Raw genomic sequence first — 15414 nt, 5'->3', positions numbered from 1 at the left:
TACTTCATTCAGCAGGTGTAATTGGGTGATTAAGCGACCACCGCTGCACCCACAAAATGACTTGCTTCCATCGTGGATATCAAAGATGTCTGTCTCAGTTGCACCAGTTGGCAGCTGCTGTACTTTGGGTATGTGTTGGGTAACATTTAAAAGATACAATACACAGTACACAGGACTCAGAACACAGATGCCTGTAATTGCTTATAGCGTGACATTACCACGAGGAATGTGATGACTATGCTGTGATGTCAGTGTGTCACAGCATATGAACGTTATCGTGTATGATTACAGTATTTTCACCTTCATAGGCTAAAACAGGCCTTACTTATACTTCATGCATACAGTTATTAGGAAAGGTAATGCTCATGGTCTAGGCACACACGACCGCTGATGTTGCCACATGCACTTGCCACTTCCTCATTCTGCAAGAAAATGAGTGGCATGTTTCAGAATCAGCTATGCTGTCCTGTGTGATCTCATCCTTGTCACGCCCTGTGCTGTCTAATTTTCCACTGTCACGTTAAAACGATCCTCACCCACTAATTTGCAAGGATCTTTTGAAATGAGGAACTGTGCGTTCTTTCAAATGCCAAGTTTAAATTTTTTACAACATTTTTCCAACAGGAAAGTCTATCAGCTGAAGTGTCAGTTGTTCCTTATTTCTTAGCCTCTACCACTTGTAATTCTCTAAAAAACAATTCAGCAAGTCTGTTTTAGTGGGTGAGACAAATTACTGTTAATAACTGAACTGTCGTATCGTTAACCTTTTTTATTTGTCACAGTTGTGATTTTATCGAGCAATCCTATTTCTTTTCTCTTTGCTGGAACACAGGTCATTTCATAGTGTCGTAATATTGAACTGCATCCAGTAGTTGCTTCATATTAACAGATGTGACAAATGATGAAATGTGATGAAATGTACAAAAAGAATCGGAAAAGCATGGTTCCTGCCACTTCAACAAATTAAAACCATGCAGCAAGGCAGCATTGCATCACAGATCCTCATTATGACCATTCACACGAAAAGTAAAATAAAATAAAATAAAATAAAATAAAATAAAATAAAATAAAATAAATACATATGACTGAAACTTAAAGTAAAGATCTTTATTATGACACCACACTGAAATTAGGTCAATGCTCCATCAGCAGCAAGAGAGTCAAACGTCAGAGGCAGCTGTCACTGCCATCTACTGGTTGGTTGTGAAAATAGGTTCTTTGTAGTCATGGTAACAGAAAAAATTAATGTATCAAACAGGTATGTCAAGCACATTTATGCATTTTAAAACATCAGATAATAAGTGGACACTGGTGACTTTGAGGTTTATGAGACTGTGAGAAAGTTTAAGACATGATTCCTCTTTTTGTTGCTCAGCAAAGGAAACATGCAGTTTTTTATTTGGCAATCTTTTCAGTGAGAGGAAGTTGAGAACATGACTCTCTGTGCTAGGTTACCAGGACAATTGTTATTGAATCTGCCAACGCAGGGAAAACTAAGTTTTATTCATTTAGTCATTTTTGTTCCCGAAATGTTACAGTTCCACAATACAGAAAAACACAGCGAGATTGGTATATATTAAAAGCCTTAGATTCATCAATATGGGGAAAGCTATGAGTGTAATATTCTTATAAATATATATTCACAATTTAATAAAACATGTTAAATGGATCATTTACAAAGGTGTACAAGAATTACACACGAGAAACAAGAAAAATAAGATGAATACAAAATGAAAACAGTACACACAAGTATATCTACACAAACACTACACTAAACAATTTCAGTGTCACAGTGGATTGTTCTCACACATGTTTATTAATATATTAATTTGGTCTTTTGACTCAGATACACAGTGAGAGCTGCTGGTCTGATTGCTCTGCCTCTTGGACACAAAGGACACCTCTCTGTTTCCCTCACCTGGGGAGGTGCTGGAGATGTGGCGGAAGAGCTTCTGCATGCCGGTGTCACGCAGGGAGTTCCTGAAGGAACGAGCCGCGAAAATGTAGAGAATGGGGTTAACCGTGCTGCTGATGAAAACCATGGCCCCGGCGATGAAAGTCATGGTGCTCCTGACACTCTCCAGTGTGTGCGCTGTATCGCTGGAGGAGTCTTGAATGGCCAGGATGATGAGCGAGAGGATATTTCCTACGTGGTGAGGTGTCCAACAAATGGCAAACACAATCACTATGCTGGTAATCAAGATAGTGGACTTGCGTTTGGACTTGAAGGACATCTGAGTGATCCGGCTACACAGGCAGCCATAGCAGACCACGAGGACGGAGAAGGGTATTATGTAGCCTACGAGCGTCTCCAGCAGGACACACACCAGTTCCTGGGTGACAGAAGTATACAGGCGGTACAGGCAATGCTCCTCACCTTCATCCTCCTGAACAACCTGGGTTGGGATCACGGGTATGCTGAACAAGAACGCCGCAGTCCACAGAACCAGCAGTACTTTATTCAGAGCTCGTTCTCTCTTCCAGTTAGCCGAGGCGAAGGGATAGCGCACGGCCACAAAGCGCTCCACGCTCATAACAGTGATGAGGAAAACGCTGCTGTACATACAGGCGTAGATCACAAACACCATGGCTTTGCAGGAGGCCTCCCCAAAGACCCAGGAGTGCGCAAGAGAGTAGATCCAAATAGGCAAGGTGATGAGGACCAGCAGGTCTGCAACAGCCAGGTGTAGAATCAGCACCACAGTGTGAGAGCGCTGTTTGACATGTCTCAGGATAGTCCAGATCACCAGCAGGTTCCCCGGAGTGCCAACCAGGAAGGACAAGCCCAGGATCACACAAGCCACTGCTATCTCACCAACAGACTCCTCAGGGGCCATTTCCTTTGGAAAATAGAGCTCAGTTGAGCGGTTCATGCTAGAAGGGTATGTGCTGACTGGGGTGTCTGCATGAAAAGAAAAACAAATTGCTGTATAGTAAGTCTTCACTTCCCTTTAAGTATAGACTACACAGGAACAGGGTTTCCTCCCAGGGCTTTTTGAGACACAGTGAAGTGACTCATTCAGTGAGACATAAGTCAATTTACACCCCAGAAATTCATAAAAAAATGTCTTCACTTATAAAAGAGTAACAGAAGCATTTTTGAAAGAAATTGGCACAATCTACTGTCATAATTATAATGGTTACTATACTCAGTTAGATAGTTCAAGAAGAAAAGTGTTGTAATGGGATTTTCAACCAGGAGATAATTATTTATTTACGATGTGTTCCGATTTATCTACTTGTTTCTTTGGAACGATGAATTAAAAAACAAAAGCATCACTTTAACAATCACGAATTTCACTGACTTATTTCACTCAGGGGTCGCAGGTGAAAAGAGGACCTGATTTATTTTTTTTAATCCACAAAAGGGGATATTTTAATGATCCTTGTGTAAACAATAAGTGAAAGCAAAAAGTGTCTGTGTTTCCATGAAACAGTGTTCAAAAACAATGATTCAGAGGACTTTCATTTCATCACACATTCACACATTTAATCATTATTGCACATTATACAAACATAAAAAGAGAAAAGGGGTCATAATATAATATAATGTATAATTCATTAAAAAAAATAAAAAAGGGAACAAAACACACAAAATTATAGTTTCACTAGATTGTGTTAATGTGAATAAACAATGTGTGCGTATAACATATGTAAGTAATACAGCCATATCGTATCACACATAAGTCTCTTTATGAAACTGCATAAAACACATTTCCTTAAGCTTCACAGTTTCAAAGATTCACGTTTTCAGTATCATTTTCACAGAGAATCAGACAGTATCTCTTGCTGTGACTGTGCTGCCCCCTGGTCAGTCTCCTGTTGTGCTGACAGCTCCATGAGTTTGTTTGTTTGAGTGGTTACTTCCCTGAACAGCCTGACTAGCTTTGAGTCCTCCATATTCCCTCGGAAGCTTCTTGAAAGGAAGGCGTATAACACAGGATTCACTGAACTGCTGATAAAAGTCAGGGCTCCAGAGCCAAGGCTAACAATCTGTGGTACACATCCATGTTCTTCGCCTGATAGCAGGTCGCAAACCAGATTAATAATGTTGATAATGTGGTAAGGCAACCAGCACACTGTGAAAGCAATCACCACAGCGTGAATAAGAACCATAGATTTCTGTTTTGACTTGAACCTCATTTTCTTGAGCTGCACAGCTATTAGAGAGTAACAGACACTAAGAACAGTGAAAGGGATTACAAAGCCCACCAAAGTCTCCATGCATAAAAACAGAATTTCTTGGGTCTTAGAGGTGTCCTCCCTATATAGACACTGCTCAGTTCCATTTGTTTCACCAGTAGTACCGGTCAACAATGCAGGCACCCCAAGAAGGAAAGCAAGAAGCCAAAAAAGTACAAGAAATCTGTTCACAGTGCTCTTGGTCTTCCAGCGCATCATCACAAATGGACGACAGATGGCTAGATAGCGCTCCACACTCATAAGGGTGATGAAGAAGATGCTGCTGTACATGCAGGCGTAGATGACATACCACAAAATCTTGCACAGTGCTTCTCCAAACACCCATGTGTCCACCAGGGAGTATATCCAAATAGGCAATGTGATGAGGACCAGCAGGTCTGCAGCAGCCAGGTGCAGGATCAGTACCACAGTATGAGAGCGTTGCTTGACGTGTCTCAGGATAGTCCAGATCACCAGCAGGTTCCCCGGAGCTCCAACCAGGAAGGACAAGATCAGGATCACACAAGCCACTGCTACCTCACCAACAGACTCCTCGGGGGCCATTTCCTTTGGAAAATAGAGCTCAGTTGAGCGGTTCATGCTAGAAGGGTATGTGCTGACTGGGGTGTCTGCATGAAAAGAAAAACAAATTGCTGTATAGTAAGTCCTCACTTCCCTTTAAGTATAGACTGCACAGGAACAGGGTTTCCTCCCAGGGCTGTTTGAGACACAGTGAAGTGACTCATTCAGTGAGACATAAGTCAATTTACACCCCAGAAATTCATAAAAAAATGTCTTCACTTATAAAAGAGTAACAGAAGCATTTTTGAAAGAAATTGGCACAATCTACTGTCATAATTATAATGGTTACTATACTCAGTTAGATAGTTCAAGAAGAAAAGTGTTGTAATGGGATTTTCAACCAGGAGATAATTATTTATTTACGATGTGTTCCGATTTATCTACTTGTTTCTTTGGAACGATGAATTAAAAAACAAAAGCATCACTTTAACAATCACGAATTTCACTGACTTATTTCACTCAGGGGTCGCAGGTGAAAAGAGGACCTGATTTATTTTTTTTTAATCCACAAAAGGGGATATTTTAATGATCCTTAATGTGTAAACAATAAGTGAAAGCAAAAAGTGTCTGTGTTTCCATGAAACAGTGTTCAAAAACAATGATTCAGAGGACTTTCATTTCATCACACATTCACACATTTAATCATTATTGCACATTATACAAACATAAAAAGAGAAAAGGGGTCATAATATAATATAATGTATAATTCATTAAAAAAAATAAAAAAGGGAACAAAACACACAAAATTATGGTTTCACAAGATTGTGTTAATGTGAATAAACAATGTGTGCGTATAACATATGTAAGTAATACAGCCATATCGTATCACACATAAGTCTCTTTATGAAACTGCATAAAACACATTTCCTTAAGCTTCACAGTTTCAAAGATTCACGTTTTCAGTATCATTTTCACAGAGAATCAGACAGTATCTCTTGCTGTGTATGTGCTGCCCCCTGGTCAGTCTCCTGTTGTGCTGACAGGTCCATGAGTTTGTTTGTTTGAGTGGTTACTTCCCTGAACAGCCTGACTAGCTTTGAGTCCTCCATATTCCCTCGGAAGCTTCTTGAAAGGAAGGCGTATAACACAGGATTCACTGAACTGCTGATAAAAGTCAGGGCTCCAGAGCCAAGGCTAACAATCTGTGGTACACATCCATGTTCTTCGCCTGATAGCAGGTCGCAAACCAGATTAATAATGTTGATAATGTGGTAAGGCAACCAGCACACTGTGAAAGCAATCACCACAGCGTGAATAAGAACCATAGATTTCTGTTTTGAGTTGTAACTCATTTTCTTGAGCTGCACAGCTATTAGAGAGTAACAGACACTAAGAACAGTGAAAGGGATTACAAAGCCCACCAAAGTCTCCATGCATAAAAACAGAATTTCTTGGGTCTTAGAGGTGTACTCCCTATATAGACACTGCTCAGTTCCATTTGTTTCATCAGTAGTACCGGTCAACAATGCAGGCACCCCAAGAAGGAAAGCAAGAAGCCAAAAAAGTACAAGAAATCTGTTCACAGTGCTCTTGGTCTTCCAGCGCATCATCACAAATGGACGACAGATGGCTAGATAGCGCTCCACACTCATAAGGGTGATGAAGAAGATGCTGCTGTACATGCAGGCGTTGATGACATACCACAAAATCTTGCACAGTGCTACTCCAAACACCCATGTGTCCACCAGGGAGTATATCCAAATGGGCAATGTGATGAGGACCAGCAGGTCTGCAGCAGCCAGGTGCAGGATCAGTACCACAGTATGAGAGCGTTGCTTGACGTGTCTCAGTATAGTCCAGATCACCAGCAGGTTCCCCGGAGCTCCAACCAGGAAGGACAAGCCAAGGATCACACAAGCCACTGCTACCTCACCAACAGACTCCTCAGGGGCCACTGAAGGAGAGGGCTCAGTTATATTGTTCATGCTGCGATCGTATGTGCTCACAGTGGTGCCTGAATGATGAACAAAACAAAATGGTGTCGGAGCAATGCTTCACTTCCCTTTATTTATACACTGCACAGGGACAGTGTTTCTTCACAAGACTGATTCATGCATTAACCACAAGTTCCACATAAACTGACCATTAGATCATTTGAGCTTCATTCATGTTATTTAAAAGACATATCATAGTTCCAACTGTGTTAATGATGACATGACATGATAATAAGCTCACAATGTTAAGAGAATAGAGTTTTGTCCATGACTTGGTCAGAAACTATATTACCCATTTCTATTGGAGAACAAGCCAGGCACACATAGTATTGCATGGTGAACAAAAGGATCTTTCGTAGTTATTTTACATAAATCTAAATCAGTGTCAGTGTCAGATTCCCTCCCCCTGAGTCAAGTAAATAAGTACACAATCAATTAGTCAATATGAGCTTTCACTATCAAAATCAGAAAGATTCAAGATTCACAAGTTTACTGTCATATACACGGCAAAGGTTACACTGAGCAATGAAATTCTTCATTTGCGAGTTCCCTTCACACTATTAAAATAAACAACTAAACTAAAATGAAGGACATATACTTACTCTTATGACGATATATTGAATCACCTTTTCTACTCTCATAAAAATATGATATAAAATTGTTTTTCCAACAGACACTGACAGCTAACACTAACACCTTGTGGTTGGCAAACGAACAATTAGGTTTCTTGGAAAACAAAAAAATCTCTTGACACTATCTACTGCGAAAGTCCAACTGACCTGAAAGGGACGTCAGAATCATCTCATCATTCTTCTCTTAGTAACATTTACAGGGAATTTGTTCCTGTACTCCCACACCTCTTTACTATGGTCTTTGTCAGCAATTGAATGGGTGGTGACCATATGAATAATTAATGATTACAATTCCTAAACATTCCCAAGTTGTCAAAATGACTCCACATTGTTCATTTGTTTGATAATTCCTTTTATTGATTGATTCTGATATGAAGACCAGTGCATCATTACATTCATCTTTCTATGGATTAAAAGCTACCAGGAGTACAATATGCTTTCACTTTCAGTTCTACATCCTTGAGAAAGCAGGCTGTGTGGAGTCCTGTGATTTACAGTAATTGTGTCATTTCCTCTTCCAACTCGGATTCCATTGCACACAGCACTTGTATTTCATAATTAAATTATTTTTTAATTGCTCTTCATTTGTGTGTTTGATTTACACCATCATTTCAATGTAAATTATAAAGAATAAATCAGCACAGATTGCTGCTGTGCTGGGGTTTCACACCTTCAGGTTTATTCAGATCAGCATTTTTGACAAATTAAATTCAGTGTCATAAACAATGTAATTAAATACAAATAAATCCATCAACTAACACCACAGGAAATGTATGTAGATAAATGCAAATAAGGTAGTCATATCCATTAAGATCAAATATTCAATAATTCAAAACACATTTGCTTTTTCTCTGTCGTTAGCTGTACTTTGAAGTATGGGTTAAAGTTCACATGATTACCTAAACCCTCAGCAGCTTAAACCATGTCTGTTGTTTTGACTGATGCCGATGCTCAGTCTACCCCTTTGGAAGCTCTGAGAGGAGGAGAGGAACTAAAACCCGAAGTAGACGCAGTTTCATGGTGGTTAAGATTTACAGAGTTCACCAAAAGAACACATTTATACAGCTCAGAATAATCTGTTAATTTCTAAAATGAACACAGGCCACTTCCCACCACAGTTTTACTACTATAAGAATTTACTGTTTATATGTCACATTACTTAATGTGGATAAGTGAAGTGGTCTGATGACTTGATGTAACATTACTAATAAAATGAGTTCAACCAATGGATGACGTACAGTGATGAATAATGTCTACTACCATGTTTTTTGCACTTATGATTGTTGACTAGTTTATCAAGCAATGTTGCGAAGTGACTAGCCGTCCACATAGTTATTTAAACAAATGTGTGAAACATGTCCAATTGAGCTGGTCACGAAAAGGTAGTTACCTGAGGGACTATTTTGCTGTCTATTATCTTCATATTTTATGTCAATGTCATTTGATGACTCGATGGTTTTGACCTATTGCAGCACACTCTCACTGACCAGAAACTACTTTTAAATGTAAGCAGAACTAAGATAATGTTATTTGAGCAAAATAATAGTCAGGCTCCTTGTTGTTCTATTAACACCCATAAAGTGTTGCCATTGGATTTGTCAGTCTGTTAGCTCTATGAACTAGTTACGCCTCAAGGTGTCATCTATATGGACTGATGCTGGAAAAAGGAGTTCGTTTTACTATGATCCTTATTGTTGCAACCATGAATTAACTGCATATAACACATTTTCTTAGGCATCACAGTTTCAAAGATTCAGAGTATTATTTACATAGGGAGTCACACAGCAACTCTTCCTTTGTAACTGCTGCCCCCTAGCCAGTCTGCTGTTGTACTGCCAGGTCCATGAGTTTGTTTGTTTGAGTGGTTACTTCCCTGAACAGCCTGACTAGCCTTGAGTCCTTCATATTCCCTTGGAAGCTTCTTGAAAGGAAGGCGTATAACACAGGATTCACTGAACTGCTGATGAAAGCCAGGGCTCCAGAGCTCAGGATAACACTCTGTGGTACACATTCATGTCCTATGTCCGATCGCTGGCAGCAGATCAGATTAATAATGTTGATAATGTGGAAAGGCAACCAGCACACTGTGAAAGCAATCACCACAGCGTGAATAAGAACCATAGATTTCTGTTTTGAGTTGTAACTCATTTTCTTGAGCTGCACAGCTATTAGAGAGTAACAGACACTAAGAACAGTGAAAGGGATTACAAAGCCCACCAAAACCTGAAGACATAGGTTAATAATTCCTTTTTTCTTAGCGGTGCAGCCCTCATAATGACACCGCTTAGTTTCGTTATGTTCATCAACAGTACGAATCTCCAGCGCAGGCATCCCAAGAACGAAAGCAAGGAGCCATAAAAGTACAAGACATCTGGTCATGGTGCTGTTGGTCTTCCAGCGCATCATCACAAATGGACGACAGATGGCTACATAGCGCTCCACACTCATAAGGGTGATGAAGAAGATGCTGCTGTACATGCAGGCGTTGATGACATACCCCAAAGTCTTGCACAGTGCAACTCCAAACACCCATGTGTCCGCCAGGGAGTATATCCAAATAGGCAATGTGATGAGGACCAGCAGGTCTGCAGCAGCCAGGTGCAGGATCAGTACCACAGTATGAGAGCGTTGCTTGACGTGTCTCAGGATAGTCCAGATCACCAGCAGGTTCCCCGGAGCTCCAACCAGGAAGGACAAGCCAAGGATCACACAAGCCACTGCTACCTCACCAACAGACTCCTCAGGGGCTACTGAAGGAGAGGGCTCAGTTATATTGTTCATGCTGCGATCGTATGTGCTCACAGTGGTGCCTGAATGATGAACAAAACAAAATGCTGTAGAAACAAGGCTTTACTTCCCTTTATTTATACACTGCACAGGGACAGGGTTTCTTCACAAGACTGATCCATGCATGAACCACAAGTTCCACATAAACTGACCATTAGGTCATTTGAGCTTCACTCATGTGATTTAAAGGACATATCATAGTTCCAACTGTGTTAATGATGATTTGATAATATGCTCATAATATTAAAAGAATACAGTTTTGTCCATGACTTGGTCAGAAACTATATTACCCATTTCTATTGGAGAACAACCCAGGCACACATAGTATTGCATGGTGAACAAAAGGATCTTTCGTAGTTGTTTTATGTAAATCTAAATCAGTGTCAATGTCAGATTCCCTCCACCTGAGTCAAGTAAATAAGTACACAATCAATTAGTCAATATGAGTTTTCACTATCAAAATCAGTAAGATTCAAGATTCACAAGTTTACTGTCATATACACGGCAAAGGTTACACTGAGCAATGAAATTCTTCATTTGCGAGTTCCCTTCACACTATTAAAACAAACAACTAAACTAAAATGAAGGACATATACTTACTCTTATGTCGATATGTTGAATCACCTTTTGTACTCTCATAAAAATATGATATAAAATTGTTTTTCCAACAGACTGCTAACACTAACACCTTGTGGTTGGCAAACAAACAATTAGGTTTCTTGGAAAACAAAAAAGAAATCTCTTGACACTATCTACTGCGAAAGTCCAACTGACCTGAAAGGGACGTCAGAATCATCTCCTCATTCTTCTCTTAGTAACATTTACAGGGAATTTGTTCCCGCACTTCCACACCTCTTTACTATGGTCTTTGTCAGCAGTTGAATGGGTGGTGACCATATGAATAATTAATGATTACAGTCCCTAAACATTCCCAAGTTGTCAAAATGACTCCACATTGTTCATTTGTTTGATAATTCTTTTTATTGATTGATTCTGATATGAAGACCAGTGCATTATTACATTCATCTTTCTATGGATTAAAAGTTACCAGGAGTACAATATGCTTTCACTTTCAGTTCTACGTCCTTGAGATCCAGGCTGTACCCTGCCTTAGAGTGTGTGAAGTCCTGTGATGACTGTGATTTACAGTAATTGTGTCATTTCCTCTTCCAACTCGGATTCCATTGCACACAGCACTTGTATTTCATAATTAAGTTGTTTTTTAAATTGCTCTTCAACTGTGTGTTTGATTTACACCATCATTTCAATGTAAATTATAAAGAATAAATCAGCACAGATTGCTGCTGTGCTGGGGTTTCACACCTTCAGATATATTCAGATCAGCATTTTTGACAAATTAAATTCAGTGTCATAAACAATGTAATTAAATGCAAATAAATCCATCAACTAACACCACAGAAAATGTATGTAGATAAATGCAAATAAGGTAGTCATATCCATTAAGATCAAATATTCAATAATTCAAAACACATTTGCTTTTTCTCTGTCGTTAGCTGTACTTTGAAGTATGGGTTAAAGTTCACATGATTACCTAAACCCTCAGCAACTTAAACCATGTCTGTTGTTTTGACTGATGCCGATGCTCAGTCTACCCCTTTGGAAGCTCTGAGAGGAGGAGAGGAACTAAAACCTGAAGTAGACACAGTTTCATGGTGGTTAAGATTTACAGAGTTCACCAAAAGAACAGATTTATACAGCTCAGAATAATCTGTTAATTTCTAAAATGAACACAGGCCACTTCCCACCACAGTTTTACTACTATAAGAATTTACTGTTTATTTGTCACATTACTTAATGTGGATAAGTGAAGTGGTCTGATGAGTTGATGTAACATTACTAATAAAATGAGTTCAACCAATGGATGACGTACAGTGATGAATAATGTCTACTACCATGTTTTTTGCACTTATGATTGTTGGCTAGTTTATCAAGCAATGTTGCGAAGTGACTAGCCGTCCACATAGTTATTTAACCCTTGTATGGTCTTCACCTTTAGGACCCTCTGGTATCCCTCGGGTCAAATTTACCCGGGACACATTTGGGATGTTAAAAACAATTCTAATATAAAATTTTACTTCATAAACCATTAACATATATTGTCTTTATCTCAATTTCAAACAATTGAAATAACATACATGTTTAATGATTGCAATCAGTCTCTACTAGAACACAATTAACAATGGAAGCGTGACTACTATTTTTGTCATAAGGTAAGCATTGTAGTCAAGTATGACCTCAGGCTACGTCCCTGTGTAGAGTGCTCATGAGCACCACATTTTTTTTCCTTTTTTTGGTTTGTAAGATACCAGGGCAGTGTTGGCTGTGAACATGAAGTTGGAGGAATGGACTGGCCTTTTCTTCATAGTTTGAACCTAAGGTGGAAGCTCCGTCCTATTTTTCCAAACTGTTCTAACCATTATCAGCTTTCTTTCAAAAAGCTCCTGTCCCAGGCTGTACAATGTGAAAAAATTGTCACAGGTAACGTTGTGGCCACTGAAGCCTTGTGACATATCTAGCACCACTTGTGTCCCCTGGTTTCTTTCAGCAGCTCCTCCTTACGCCTTCCCTGTATAAATTTGCATGTTCCACGCATAAGATGAAACAGCATCACAGGCAGCCCAGATTCTGATGCAATACCTTGCTGGTTTTGAGGGCATATACTGCCTGAAAGGGCAGTGGCCTCTAATCCCCACAAGCCTTTCGTCCACAGTTACATTGGGCCCAGGGTTATAAAGACAGGGAAGCCGGTCCACCCACTGGTACCACCTGTCTGTCTCTGTGTATGCGGGTCAAATTGACCTGAAGACCATATGAAGGATGTAAATGTGTGGGGTATAGTAGCATGTGTGCTATTTTTTTGTTTGTTTGTTTGTTTGTTTATAAATGTTTATCACAGAAAATAAGCTAAGGCCATTGAGTTTCAGGTAGAAAAATGTATACTTGTACCATTTTTCTTTTTGTAAAAATCTGAAATGGGTCAATTTGACCCGAATACCATACAAGGGTTAAACAAATGTGTGAAACATGTCCAATTGAGCTGGTCACGAAAAGGTAGTTACCTGAGGGACTATTTTGCTGTCTATTATCTTCATATTTTATGTCAATGACATTTGATGACTCGATGGTTTTGACCTATTGCAGCACACTCTCACTGACCAAAAACTACTTTTAAATGTAAGCAGAACTAAGATAATGTTATTTGAGCCAAATAATAGTCAGGCTCCTTGTTGTTCTATTAACACCCATAAAGTGTTGCCATTGGATTTGTCAGTCTGTTAGCTCTATGAACTAGTTACGCCTCAAGGTGTCATCTATATGGACTGATGCTGGAAAAAGGAGTTCGTTTTACTATGATCCTTATTGTTGCAACCATGTATTAACTGCATAAAACACATTTTCTTAGGCATCACAGTTTCAAAGATTCAGAGTATTATTTACATAGGGAGTCACACAGCAACTCCTCCTTTGTAATTGTTGTCCCCTGGCCAGTCTCCTGTTGTGCTGCCAGGTCCATGAGTTTGTTTGTTTGAGTGGTTACTTCCCTGAACAGCCTGACTAGCCTTGAGTCCTTCATATTCCCTTGGAAGCTTCTTGAAAGGAAGGCGTATAACACAGGATTCACTGAACTGCTGATGAAAGCCAGGGCTCCAGAGCCAAGGACAACACTCTGAGGTACACATTCATGTCCTATGTCCGAATGCAGGCAGCAAACCAGATTAATAATGTTGATAATGTGGAAAGGCAACCAGCACACTGTAAAAGCAATCACCACAGCGTGAATAAGAACCATAGATTTCTGTTTTGAGTTGAACCTCATTTTCTTGAGCTGCACAGCTACTAGAGAGTAACAGACACTAAGAACAGTGAAAGGGATTACAAAGCCCACCAAAACCTGAAGACATAGGTTAATAATTCCTTGATTGTTAGAGGTGCAGTCCTTATAATGACACCGCTTAGTTTCGTTACGTTCATCAACAGTACGACTCTCCAATGCAGGCACTCCAAGAAGGAAAGCAAGGAGCCAAAAAAGTACAAGACATCTGTTCATGGTGCTGTTGGACTTCCAGCGCATCATCACAAATGGACGACAGATGGCTACATAGCGCTCCACACTCATAAGGGTGATGAAGAAGATGCTGCTGTACATGCAGGCATTGATGACATATGCCAAAATCTTGCACAGTGCTACTCCAAACACCCATGTGTCCGCCAGGGAGTATATCCAAATAGGCAATGTGATGAGGACCAGCAGGTCTGCAGCAGCCAGGTGCAGGATCAGTACCACAGTATGAGAGCGTTGCTTGACGTGTCTCAGGATAGTCCAGATCACCAGCAGGTTCCCCGGCGCTCCAACCAGGAAGGACAAGCCAAGGATCACACAAGCCACTGCTACCTCACCAACAGACTCCTCAGGGGCCACTGAAGGAGAGGGCTCAGTTATATTGTTCATGCTGCGATCGTATGTGCTCACAGTGGTGCCTGAATGATGAACAAAACAAAATGCTGTAGAAACAAGGCTTCACTTCCCTTTATTTATACACTGCACAGGGACAGGGTTTCTTCACAAGACTGATCCATGCATGAACCACGAGTTCCACATAAACTGACCATTAGATCATTTGAGCTTCACTCATGTGATTTAAAGGACATATCATAGTTCCAACTGTGTTAATGATGACATGATAATAAGCTCACAATGTTAAGAGAATACAGTTTTGTCCATGACTTGGTGAGAAACTATATTACCCATTTCTATTGGAGAACAAGCCAGGCACACATATTATTGCATGGTGAACAAAAGGATCTTTCGTAGTTATTATATAAATCTAAATCAGTGTCAGTGTCAGATTCCCTCCAGCTGAGTCAAGTAAATAAGTACACAATCAATTAGTCAATATGAGTTTTCACTATCAAAATCAGAAGGATTCAAGATTCACATTCAAGTTTACTGTCATATACACGGCAAAGGTTACACTGAGCAATGAAATTCTCCATTTGTGAGTTCCCTTCACACTATTAAAATAAACAACTAAACCAAATGAAGGAAATGTACTTACTCTTATGTCGATATATTGAATCACCTTTTGTACTTTCATAAAAACATGATATAACATTGTTTTTCCAACAGACACAGACAGCTAACACTAACACCTTGTGGTTGGCAAACGAACAATTAGGTTTCTTGGAAAAATAAAACAAAAAATCTCGACACTATCTACAACGATAGTCCAACTGACATGACCTCATTCTTCTCTCACTAACATTTATGACTAAAG

The 15414-nt window shown here is 39.7% G+C and overlaps 5 protein-coding genes across 5 annotated transcripts; all 5 read right to left on the bottom strand.

Moving 5' to 3' along the window:
- Nucleotides 1–1092: 1092 nt before the first annotated feature.
- Nucleotides 1093–3330, bottom strand: si:dkey-148a17.6 (uncharacterized protein LOC108190685 homolog). The gene has a single exon (XM_047579803.1). The coding sequence runs from the start codon at nt 2871–2873 to the stop codon at nt 1788–1790; it is 1086 nt and encodes a 361-aa protein (XP_047435759.1). The 5' UTR covers nt 2874–3330; the 3' UTR covers nt 1093–1787.
- A 137-nt stretch (nt 3331–3467) lies between these two features.
- LOC125004945 (leukotriene B4 receptor 1-like) lies at nt 3468–4892 on the bottom strand. The gene has a single exon (XM_047579804.1). It carries the CDS (start codon nt 4780–4782, stop codon nt 3763–3765), a length of 1020 nt encoding a protein of 339 aa, XP_047435760.1. The 5' UTR covers nt 4783–4892; the 3' UTR covers nt 3468–3762.
- Nucleotides 4893–5404: 512 nt separating this feature from the next.
- LOC125004947 (leukotriene B4 receptor 1-like) lies at nt 5405–6741 on the bottom strand. The gene has a single exon (XM_047579805.1). It carries the CDS (start codon nt 6687–6689, stop codon nt 5676–5678), a length of 1014 nt encoding a protein of 337 aa, XP_047435761.1. The 5' UTR covers nt 6690–6741; the 3' UTR covers nt 5405–5675.
- A 933-nt stretch (nt 6742–7674) lies between these two features.
- LOC125005626 (leukotriene B4 receptor 1-like) lies at nt 7675–10111 on the bottom strand. Its single transcript, XM_047581085.1, has one exon. The coding sequence runs from the start codon at nt 10109–10111 to the stop codon at nt 9143–9145; it is 969 nt and encodes a 322-aa protein (XP_047437041.1). The 3' UTR covers nt 7675–9142.
- A 903-nt stretch (nt 10112–11014) lies between these two features.
- LOC125005604 (leukotriene B4 receptor 1-like) lies at nt 11015–15353 on the bottom strand. Its single transcript, XM_047581060.1, has 2 exons — nt 15196–15353; nt 11015–14617 (listed from the first exon to the last, which is right to left on the bottom strand). Exon 2 carries the CDS (start codon nt 14586–14588, stop codon nt 13569–13571), a length of 1020 nt encoding a protein of 339 aa, XP_047437016.1. The 5' UTR covers nt 14589–14617; nt 15196–15353; the 3' UTR covers nt 11015–13568.
- Between the last annotated feature and the right edge of the window lie 61 nt (nt 15354–15414).

The sequence above is a fragment of the Mugil cephalus genome, chromosome 3, assembly GCF_022458985.1.
Source record: "Mugil cephalus isolate CIBA_MC_2020 chromosome 3, CIBA_Mcephalus_1.1, whole genome shotgun sequence".
Taxonomy (NCBI): domain Eukaryota; kingdom Metazoa; phylum Chordata; class Actinopteri; order Mugiliformes; family Mugilidae; genus Mugil; species Mugil cephalus.
The sequence above is the reverse complement of the archived record's forward strand: the minus strand, read 5'-3'. Positions and strand labels throughout refer to the sequence as shown.